The 12,518-nt window shown below is 42.7% G+C and overlaps 1 protein-coding gene across 1 annotated transcript in view; it reads left to right on the plus strand.

Annotated features, from left to right (window-relative positions):
* The window catches only part of CDK19 (cyclin dependent kinase 19), a 399,878-nt gene that overhangs the window by 264,223 nt on the left and 123,137 nt on the right, over window positions 1–12,518 (plus strand). Inside the window, exon 6 of the mRNA XM_075338340.1 lies at window positions 9,248–9,379. Coding sequence (XP_075194455.1) covers window positions 9,248–9,379 — 132 coding nt within the window. The remainder of the gene's footprint in view (window positions 1–9,247; window positions 9,380–12,518) is intronic.

A 12,518-nucleotide genomic window follows, 5' to 3' on the forward strand; every position in this document is an offset into this window, starting at 1 on the left:
CTGGCTTCAGGTTTTTGCTGTTTAATCTGTGAGCAGCATAATGTAGGGACAGAGACCCCCGATTACAGGGATGTTAGTTATTAGGCTGTGTGTTGTAGTTTCAGCGCAATCACAAGGAGATTATCGCTACAGGAGTTGGTCTCATGTACAGACCAGTTAGGCTAATCTATATAACCCCGCGCCCACACTGATTGGCAGTTTGTTGACAATGTACAGTGTACACAGGACGCTGCCAATCATTGTTCTGAGTGGGGTTAAACACAATTCTGCATTCTGACCACTGCTACAGGTATACAGAGAAAGCAAGGATTGCATCAAAACTGCACCAAGCAGTTCAGTAAGTGATATATCTCTGGAGTTAGTCTCTCCTGCCCGTACATGGGGCTGCTTTCAGATTACATAGCAAATCCTGCTGACTGATACCCTTTAACCTCTTCCTAACATTGGTTATACTGTTACATCCAGTGTTGAGGACCCCTTTTTGTGCAAGCTCTGAGTTAAGATAACATTCATTGCCAGCAGACACTGGCTGTGTTATTCAGCCAGCATCTATCACATCAGGGTGGGATGATGCCCAGCATGTGACACAAAGGGAAGGAAAACTGGTAAAAAGGGGCCCTGGTGATAGGGAAAGGGGGTATAGATGACCCCTAAGCACTAACTTGTAGCTGAACCCTGCACTCCCTGTTGTCCCTAGACTGGTCCCCCCCCCCCCCACCAAGTCTGATCATGTGCTCAGGACCTGGCTGACCCTTGACTAGCCCTGGCTTGTGAGCTGGGAAACAAGACACTAGTCTTCTACAAAAAAACAACCCTGGGAGAGAGACAAACACATGGGAATAAAACAACAAATGGATTTCCACAGCTTCCACAAAAAAAACTTGTCCTGGGAGGTTAGCATAGAAGAATGATCACTGGCACATTGAAGAGATTACAGCTAAATGGAATCTCAGTAGAAACAAAAAGGAAATCTTAACCCCTTCAACACAAGATGAAGTTAAATCCACTCTACTTATGATAAAGAGAACCTATAATCTGCTAATCTCTGTGACCTTCAAATCCCATTTACCGCAAAGGTCTTAGCCGAACGCGACACACTCGTGACAGTTCCACCCTTCTATTAGGGGCTTGCTGATTTTCAGGGCCAGGTTTATTAGGACCAGATGCATGAAAAGAATGTACCAATCTCGTGACATTTACTTCAGCTAGTACCCACATTCTCTACTCAGGACCATAACTGTCATGGATGACAGTCATGTGGTTTCTGGCTATAGAAAGTCACAGCATTTGGCTGCACAAAATGCTCCCTGACCTTCTATTGTTCCTGATGTCAGCATTAATTGTAATAGGTAGCTTTCCTGTTGGATTTTCATCTCTCCCCCTTTTGGACCCAGCAGGAGTTTGCCTTCCTCCCAGCTTCTGATCATCAGTATTCTCTTGGTGCTTAAATACTTCTTTTTGCCCTGGACTGGTGTTGGTGATATTATTCAGTTCATTCTAGCTCTGGATGCAAGCAGATGGCTTACTCTCATCTGTAGTATCGTTGCCGAAGCTTGCTGAACTCCTGCCTATGTCATCTGTGGATAAGTAGTTCATGGGTTTTCCCCCATTTATCCCCCTTTAGCATTTATTGGGGTTGACGAAGAGCTCATCCCACCCATTCCCTATTTAGGGTCCAGCAGTAGGAATACCTAGGGTCAGGTATTCGTCTTGGCGCATACGTGCTGAACCTATCTAGGATTGTGAGGGACCCCAGGGACCAGCTGTAGGTTTGGTCAGGTGCCACCATCTCCCCTTTCCCTTGACACAGGAGTCCCCTTACCTTACCTTTCGCCGCTCGCTTGTTACATCCCCATACCTAGTGTGACAATAACCCTCCCAGTACACCAAATACTGAAGAGAGCTGCGAACAAAATGAAAATCCATAATTCTCGCCTCCTGAAACTCCAAGTTACCTTCCACAATGACTGGAGGAGGTGGCAAGAGTGACGATTCAGATGACACAGCATATTTTCTAAGCAATGATCAATGAAATACATTGAGATATCTCAATGTGAATGGCCACAGGGTTAATGATGGTGATAATTTTGTAAGGACCAATGAACCTAGGACTCAGGTTTCAAGACGTAACTTTTAACTTAATATTTCTGGTAGATGACCACACATGGTTATTCCTACAAAGGTGAGAGCCTTGCAACAGTTTTTTATCAGCTTTTATATCTGTCCCCCATAACCTTCAAACTGATCCATACCCATTGCCATATAGAAGAGCGTAATGAATAAAACATTGCTCCCTAGGAACCCCCAAAGAGCCCTCCCTACTGAAAGTACAGATCTGAAGGTGAAAAACATATGCACCATAAATGGTGACTTACCCATAGATTTGTGATGACAATTGTTGAATGCAAATTCAGCCAAGGTAAGATGACCAATCTTCCTTGTTTTCCAAAACAAAACATCTAAGATATGGCTCTAAACTTTAATTTAATCTTTCAATCTGACTATTCGATTGAGGATGAAAAGTCGAGGACAAAGATAAATTTATCTCCAGACGAGAACAAACAGCTCTCCAAAATTTAGATAGAAACTAGTTCCCAGAATCTGAAACCACATTAGGGGTACTTCTCAGATAGTGAGATCGCTGCTGAGTCACGGTTTTTGTGACGCAGCAGTGATCTCATTAGCGATCTCGTTGTGTGTGACACTGAGGAGCGATCTTGTCCCTGCTGTGAAATTGCTGCTCGTTACACACAGGGCTGGTTAATTTTTTGGACGTTGCTCTCCCGCTGTGAAGCACACATCGCTGTGAGAGAGCAATGATCTGAATGTGCAGGGAGCAGGGAGCCGGCGTCTGGCAGCCTGCGGTAAGCTGTAACCAAGGTATATATCGGGTAACCAAGGGAAGCCCTTTGCTTGGTTACCCGATATTTACCTTGGTTACTAGCGTCCGCGGCTCTCAGGCTGCCAGTGCCGGCTCCCTGCTCACTGCACACGTAGCCAGAGTACACATCGGGTAAATAAGCAAAGCGGTTTGCTTATTATCCCGATGTGTACTCTGGTTAGGAGTGCAGGGAGCCAGCGCTAAGCGGTGTGCGCTGGTAACCAAGGTAAATATCGGGTAACCAAGCGCTTGGTTACCCGATATTTACCTTAGTTACCAAGCGCAGCATTGCTTCCACTGGTCGCTGGTGAGATCTGCCTGATTGACAGCTCACCAGCGACCATGTAGCGACGCACCAGCGATCCTGACCAGGTCAGATCGCTGGTGGGATCGCTGGAGCATCGCTAAAGTGTGACGGTACCCTAAGGCAAAGGTAAGAGACACCCAGACGGATGAGTATGCGGAGTCTTAGAACACTCACAAATATTGCAGGTAGACAAAAAATCAACCACATCCTGATGCAACTTGCAACCTTGGCCAACAAAAACGACGAGAAAGTTGTTTTACCACCTTGGTTACCTGCAAGAACTGAGTTATGATGTTCACCTAAGATTTCAAGATGCAATTTTAAAGGGCACAAATAATATCCCTGTAGAACAGGCAGCAGGGACATCTCCCTGAACCTTTTGTAAAATATGAACAATGTCACCAGAATTCCCTTCCCCAGGGGAACTTTGGGACAAAGCATCAGCCTTGACGTTCTTAACCCCAGGATGGTAAGTGACCAAGAAATTAAACCTAGTTAAAAAAAAAGACCACCTAGTTTGTCTAGGAGTGAGACGTTTAGCAGAATCCAGATTACAACAGATTTTTGTGGTCAGTAATCACGATGACAATGTGAACTGCCCCTTTCAAAATGTGATGCCACTCCTCAAAAGCCAACTTAATAGTCAAAAGTTCCCTATTGCCAATATCATAGTTTCTTTCAGCTGGTGAGAAAAATGAACACTGATGCTATTTACTAGGCGACTACTCCTATGATAAAATGGTCCGACCCCCACTTCGGATGCATCATCCTCGACAATAAATGGCTGAGAAGCATTTGGTTCAACAAGTACCAGTATCGTGACAAAACATCTCTACAGGGTGATAAATACCTGGCAAGCACAGACCAATTAGATAATCATTACCTTTTGGGTCATGTCCTTGAGTAATTTTAACAATCTTTCAATAGTAATTGGCAAACCACAGAAAGCGTAATGCTTTCAGATCTTCCGGATAGATCCCATTCTAGTCCATCCGGAAACCTGAAGACTACACCAGGCAAACCAAAAATTTTCTCCTTCTGTATAACAAATACACATTTTTTTAAGTTTAGCATAGTTTTAGTTCATAATATCTGTAACACGTGCTTGACATATAACTGATGCATCTGAAAATCGGGCTAGTAAATCAAAATATCATTAAGATATACCACTACAAATCTGCCCATCAGATGACGAAAAATGTAATTGACAAAATGTTTAAAAACGGCGAGAGCATTAAGGCTGCTTTACATGCGTCGATTTCTCGTGCGATCGCATTTGCGATCGCACCCGCCCCCATCGTTTGTGCGGCACGGGCAATTTCTTGCTTGTGTAGCACAAAGTCGGTAACGCCAGTCACACGTACTTACCTTCCAAATGACCTCGCTGTGGGCGGCGAACATCCACTTCCTGAAGGGGGAGGGACGTTCGGCATCACAGCGACGTCGCACAGCGGCCGGCCAATAGAAGCGGAGGGGCGGAGATGAGCGGGACATAAACATCCCGCCCACCTCCTTCCTTCCACATTGACGGCGGGACGCAGGTAAGCTGTGTTCATCGTTCCCGGGGTGTCACACGGAGCGATGTGTGCTACCTTGGGAACAATGAACAACCGGATGTTCGATTTTTAGAAAATGAGCGACGTGTCAACGAGCAACGATAAGATGAGTATTTTTGCTCGTTCAGTCGCTCGTAGCTGTCACACGCTACGATATGTCATACGATGCCGGATGTGCGTCACTTACGACGTGACCCCAACAACATATCGTAAGATATATCGTAGCTTGTAACGTGACCTTTAGTCAGACCAAATTGCATGACCAAATTTTCATAATGTCCTTTAGGAAAATTAAATGCCGTTTTCCACTCATCCCGTTATCCGATTCTAATCAGATTATAGGCCCTCCCTAAGATCCAAACTGGAGGACCATTTAGCATCAATAATTTGATCAAATAAATCAGAAATGAGGGGAAAGAGGTAAGAAGGGTCCGGATTGTAATCAGATTTAAATTATTATTATTATTATTTTATTTATTTATAGAGCACCATTGATTCCATGGTGCTGTACATGAGAAGGGGGTTACATACAGAGTACATCTACAAGTTACAATAGACAGACTAGTACAGAGGGAAGAGGGCCCTGCCCTTGCGGGCTAACATTCTAAAGGGTTTTGGGGAGGAGACAGTAGTAGACTTATGAAAGTCTAAAGGACGGAGGTACCGATCTTTCTTCTTAACAAAGAAGAACCATGCAACCACGGAACCAAGTAAGGCTTTCAGTGATATTTTTAATAGCCTGCTTTTCAGGGACAGAAAAGATTGTATAATCAGGCTTTGGGTAGTTTTGCTCTTGAGAGCAATTTGGCCCCAGGGGTTTAAAAGAAGTAATGCTATTTAATGGTCATTATAAAAAATGAATTATGAAAAATACAAGAATAGAGAAATCAACTAAGATATTTTCTTACTCAGATTGAATGCACCTTTGGTACATAAAGACTATAAATTGGACCCTTTCCATTTAAAAAACCCCAAATATTAGAGCTCCCTCAGTGCAGGGGTTGGATTTCGGTCAGCCTTTACTCACAGCTTGAACCTTGGATTTGCACCATCCATAGTGATTGAATATATGTTCTTTCTGACTTTTGGGAATCTTATACCGGATCTTCTCCTGGAATGTTTGGATGTCAGCACTGTCTATGGAAATCAAATTTGAGACTTCTTTTCTCCATGAGGACTGAAGGATAGCTTCTTTTGGATCCTTGTAGGAGACTGAAATTTTTTAGAGAATATTTTTATTTTTTTGTAAGAAGCCTGTAATCTTTTCTTCTTTCGCCCTCCTAATGGCTTTGAGTAATTTAATTGGTGGTTGTGTAATTCTCTAGTTTTCTTGAGTTGTTACTATATACCTCTTTGTATAAGTAGCTAATCTTTTTCAAAAATCTACCTGGCTTATCCCCCAACATGGCGTGAGTCTTCCTCTTCTTACTTGATAGATGATATCTGATTTCTAACAAATTTACCAGCTGTAGCAATATTTATGCCTACTCAGCGATCTGAAAAAAGTACCTTGGCTCTGGGTCACTAGTCTATTTTCTTGTGATCCTCCTTAAGATGGTTCTACTTCGTCATTGGAGTCCAGCTGTGTTTAATTGAACTGATAGGACTTGATTTGGAAAGGCACACACCTGTCTATATAAGACCTCACAGCTCACAGTGCATGTCAGAGCAAATCAAAATCATGAGGTCAAAGGTACTGCCCAAGGAGCTCCGAGACATAATTGTGGCAAGGCACAGATCTGGCCAAGGTTACAAAAGAATTTTTGCAGTACTCAAGGCTCCTAAGAGCACAGTGGCCTCCATAATCCTTAAATGGCAATTTGGGACCACCAGACCTCTTCCTAGACCTGGCCGTCCAGCCATACTGAGCAATTGTGGCAGAAAAGCCTTGGTGAGAGAGGTACAGAAGAACCCCAAGATCACTGGGCTGAGCTCCAGAGATGCAGTAGGGAGATGGGAGAAAATACCATAAAGACAACTATCACTGCAGCCCTCCACCAGTCGGGTCTTTATGGCAGAGTGGACCGACGGAAGCCTCTCCTCAGTGGAAGACATATGGAAGCCTGCATAGAGTTTGTAAAAAAACACAAGAAGGACTCCCAGACTACAAGAAATAAGATTCTCTGGTCTGATGAGACAGAGAGAACTTTTTGGTGATAATTCTAAACTGTATGTGTAGAGAAAACCAGGCACTGCTCATCACCTGCCCAATACATTCCCAACAGTGAAACATGGTGGTGGCAGCATCATGCTATGGGGGTGTTTTTCATCTGCAGGGACAGGACGACTGGTTGCAATTGAAGAAAGATGAATGTGGCCAAGTACAGAGATTTCCTGCAAGAAAACCTCTTCCAGAGTGCTCTGGACCTCAGACTTGGTTGAAGGTTCACCTTCCAACAAGACAATGACCCTAAGCACACAGCTAAAATAACAAAGGAGTGGCTTCAGAACAGAGCTCTGACCTAAACCTAATTGAGCATCTCTGGAGAGACCTGAAAATGGCTGTCCACAAACGTTCACCATCCAACCTGACAGAACTGGAGAGGATCTGCAAGGAAGAATGGCAGAGGGTCCCCAAATCTAGGTGTGAAAAACGTGTTGTATTTTTCCTAGAAGACTCATGGCTGTACTAGCTCAAAAGGGTGCTTCTACGCAATACTGAGCAAAAGGGTCTGAATACGTATGACCATGTGATATTTCAGTTTTTCTTGTTTAATAACTTTGCAAAAATTTCTACATTTCAGTTTTTTTTTCTTTCAAGATGGGGTGCAGAGTGTACATTTGATGAGAAAAATTGAACATTTCTGAATTTACCTAATGGCTGCAATGAAACAAAGCGTGAAAAATTTAAAGGGGTCTGAATACTTTCCGTAGTCACTGTATCTTGATATAGGATTACTAATGATAGCCAGTTACAGAAATTGGAAAACTATTTAAACACAGGTTTGCACATCATGCATTAAAAGCATACATTAGTCAACTTTTGATTTGGGCTAGAGGCAAGCATCAGTCAAAGCCTAGAGATTTAAAGCACCACACCAGTGGGTTTTTCTTTCATTGCTGAAGTGGCGCTTTAAATCTAAGGCCCATCCCCTCGGTATTGTATTTACCCTCCTGCGTTTTCATGCTTTTTCAGCGTCGCTCCACTCACGTGGCGCAATCTTGTGACTGTAACTTCTGACTGGCCGGAAGACAGAAGTTACATCACAACCTCTCATTATAACTATGAGAGCCAGAATGAGGCTCTCATAGATTTGTATTGATTTGTGATCTTTAACGCCCTCCATAAAGCACTGAAGCTGCCAGGAAGATCACAAACTGTCGGAGACCAACTGCTGGAGACTGACCGGAGCGACACTGGAAAAGGATTAACCAGATGGTGAGTATAACACAGGGGGTAGGGGACTTACATATAAATCACCAGTACAGCAGTGCTATAAAAAAGAAAACGCTGGAGCTCAATTGGATTGAGTGTGATTTTCTGAAATAATATTTCTAAGAAGGTGAGAGTATAGGTTATTTTTTTGGCAACAATGGTTGGGGCACATGAAGCCACCTCTTTTATATATCAGTAGTGTTGTTAGTTACAAATGGGGGCACTTGAGCTGACTCTCCTGGACCACCCTGAATGTTGAAATACTATATTTGGGATATGGTAAGGCCCACATCTATCTAGGAGAAAGAAGTGCAGTAAATAGCAAAATTATCGTGGATCTAGTTCTGCCTTGTGTGATGGATGGTATCCGTACTAACGTTTCCAGATTGACATGCATCCCAGACAAGATAGGAATGTAGCCAAATCTCCTTATATATAATTAACAATATACAGTTCTTGTATGAATATTGTTATGAGCCTGCATTTATGATGTTCTCATACTACTCAGCATTTTTCTCTCTCTCCCCTTTACCTTCACCGTTTCTCTTTCTCGCACTCTCTCTCTAATACGTGCTCTTTCTCCCTCCCTCTCCATCTCACTCACTCTTCTTCTTCCCCTCTCTCTCTCTCGCGCGCTCTCTTTCTCGTTCTCTTGCTTGCTATCTCACTCTCGCGCTCTCTCTATATTGAATCCATAATTATATTGTTGGAATTGAAAAGTGTATGGACATGGTAGTTGACAAGATTGGGCAACGCTTAAAAAGATGAGAATTTTGCTATTCGTGTATGACTGTTTTTACAATCATTATTTTCATTTAATGTCCCTAGACAGTCTTGTTTTTTTTTTCTGGCAACTGAACTGACTCCTGGAGCAGGAGCAGACACAGACAGAAAAGGGCCACTATGCAAGAGTAATACATGAGCCCTTTGCAGTCCAATAGCTCCTCATAATGGAGTCTACAGTAATTGGCACAGCGTAGTTTGATCACCATGATTTTTTTTATCACATACATAAAGATTTGCAGATTCCTTGACCTGTATAATATTTTCATTTTAAAGCTCTGATGAAAATAGTTTTTATATAAATATTGAGTTTGACTGATTTTTGTTTTCATCTTCTGTTGTAGCTGACATGGGCTTTGCTCGATTGTTTAATTCTCCACTGAAACCTCTCGCAGACCTCGATCCAGTTGTGGTTACATTTTGGTACAGAGCTCCAGAGTTGCTGCTAGGTGCAAGACATTATACTAAAGCTATCGGTAAGTAATTTAGCAACATTTTCACCTTTTTTTTTTTTTTTTCTCTAACTTTGTGGTTCCAGACTTGAGTCTCTCAACTCATTATATGACACCACTTCTTTCTAACTGAAACTATAATGCAGTTCTGTAAAGTGTTTAATTTAGATATCTTCAATGCAGAGTGGAAGACCCAAGTTATTTCATGTTAGTACAGCTAGGGGAAGAATACTTCACAACACCATACAAAATGAGGGGTGGGTCCAGAATCTGCTGGATCGCCACCCTGAGCACAAACTCAATAGCATGTCATGAATGTGAGGACAAGAGTTTTTAGAGTGCACAAAAATACAAATTTTATTAAACATGCCTCTTCCCTGATGAAGATTTTTTTTAATTGAAACGTACGTAGGCTCTTCTGAGGCCTCCCTCAGACGGAGCCCCCCTTCATTATATTGATACTATGGGCTGGTTGTCTACATTGGGCTTTTCATCACTGCCATAAGCTTGGATATATGGATCCCTTTGGGATTGCAGCTTAGTATATATATGCATGCATGTTATTGCAGATTGCTGTGCTATATTTCACATGGAACTTAATGCTTTTTGAGAGGCAGTGCAATCTAACATTCAGTTTTTGTATGCGTTTCTGTACCTGGCAATATGCAATGTAAACCCTTCTTATCAGCCAATATGTTTCAGCACTGGCTCTTATTGCTTGTATGGGGGGCTATCCGCCATCTCTATTTTTAACATGTTTTTATGACATCTGGATGTTCACTTTTGTATGGTGTGTTTAATAAAATTTGTATTTGTGTGCACTCTAAAAACTCTTGTCCTCACATTCATGACCTGTTAGTACAGCTGTATAATAAATGTTTTGCCAGAAACTGTTCATCTTAGTTAGGGGCAGATTAAGAGTAGCCAGGCCCCTGGGCCACCCTCTGCCCTGATGTACGATCCTCTTGATGGATCATTGGATAGATCATGTGATTAGCGCACAGGTACACATCTGCACAGGGGCATATATTACACCTGTAATATACTACATCACTACACCCCCCGATATATTACACCTGTAATATACTACACCCCCACATTCTACACCTGTAATGTACAACAACACTACACCCCCATATACTACACCTGTAATATACTACATCACTATACCCCCATATACTACACCTGTAATATACTAAATCACTACACCCCCCCATATACTACACCTGTAATATACTACATCACTACACCCCCCATATACTACACCTGTAATATACAACATCACTACACCCCCATATACTACACCTGTAATATACTACATCACTACATCCCCATATACTACACCTGTAATATGCTACATCACTACAACCCCATATACTACACCTGTAATATACTACATCACTACACCGCCATATACTACACCTGTAATATACTTCATCACTACACCCCCATATACTACACCTGTAATATACAACATCACTACACCCCCAATATTAGTCACCACTCACCTCCCCCTCTTTATTGTGCCCTCCTTAGGCTATTACAAAAAAACAGTCAAGCCTCACCTCTCTGCACGGACCCCGCAGTACCGCTCCGTCTCTCCACACGGGCCCCACAGTACCACTGCTTCTCCTGCCGAGAACTTTTCAAATGATACAGGCGCGCACGCCTTACTGACATCAGGGGGTGCACGCATGTGTGTCACAGAGAAAGTGCCAGGCAAGAAACAGAGGGCAGCCAGCTGTGTTCCGCTGCCTACACTGTGCGGAGCTGTGGGATCGCTGCCTGTCCGACATGCTGCATGTGGTGAGGGCAATCTGGCCAGGGTCCACCGGAGCCTAGAGCTCTGGACAAGAGGTCATCTTGCTCTCCTTGTTAACCAGCCAGCAAGGGCCCCCTGAACCTTTCGGCCCCTATGCGACTGCATCGGCGATATGTCCGCCACTACATTTGCAGACATAAAATGCGGTATGCATAACATACCACTACACATAATACAGTAGGCGTGAGAAAATAATTTTCCCTAGGGGCCACATGGCTATTGGGAAGGGCTGAACCAAAAGGCTGAAATTAATTCTGCTCAATATTATTAGCATATTAATTATAATTATTATTTTATATTAACCCATTCACAGCATCCACCAGACCTGATGTATGGCACAAGTTGGAAGTGGGGATGAGCTCGCCCCATACTTGGCAGGTAATAGCTGTGCATTACATCCTGGACCTGCCTCTAATAATCATGGGTGGAGCGGAGCTCTGCCTGCGATTGTTAATCTGTTAAATCCCTCTGTCAAACTGACAGCAGAATTTAACACGCACTGGCATTGGCGTGCTTCACTTTCAGTGCCCCTCAGTGATCCCGTGACATGATCGGGGGTCACCAATGGGTTGCTATGACAGCAGAGCGTCTGCTGAAAACTACCATGTTTGTTATAGCAAAGCTTTTTTGAAACCCTGCCTGTGGCCGAGCTTCAAAGGAGATTGTGATTCTCACTATATGCAGCAATGCGGTGGTACCGTTGTATATATCACAAGTGAGCAGACGATCGCGACTTCATGTTCTTCAAGGAATCCCGTATGCAGGGACCACCTCTGGAGCAATAATTATTCATCTCAGGTAACTTTACCCATGTATATTGCTCGAATCATTTATATACAGTATACTGATTACTTCTTTGGGTGCTTATACCAGAGTTTGGGATTTTCCCTCTCACAGTGAACAGTCTTTGTCTGTACATTTATTTGGACTCTGCAGCTCCACCCATACATTCTGCATAATTCCTCCAGGGCATTCTGTGTCTCTTTAGGAGACTATTTCTGGTTTTTGTTTTTTTTTAATATATTTTAGTGATGTTCAATAAAACATTTTAATTTCATATTTAACTGCATTAATCTTTCTTATCTTGAGGTTCTAATTGAACCAAGGGTTATGTTTGTTGATATGTTTATTAAAGTGTCATCCACTTGTTGTGATATATAGGACAAGTTACCGTATTTTTTGGACTATAAGACGCACCTGACCAGAAGACGCACCCTGGTTTTAGAGGAGGAAAATAGTAAAATAAAATTTTAACTAAAAAATGTGGTCATGACACACTGTTATGGGGCGAGGATCTGCTGCTGACACTATTATGGGGGTAATGTCCCCAAATTCGTTACT

The sequence above is a fragment of the Anomaloglossus baeobatrachus genome, chromosome 3 (assembly GCF_048569485.1).
Source record: "Anomaloglossus baeobatrachus isolate aAnoBae1 chromosome 3, aAnoBae1.hap1, whole genome shotgun sequence".
Lineage (NCBI taxonomy): Eukaryota > Metazoa > Chordata > Amphibia > Anura > Aromobatidae > Anomaloglossus > Anomaloglossus baeobatrachus.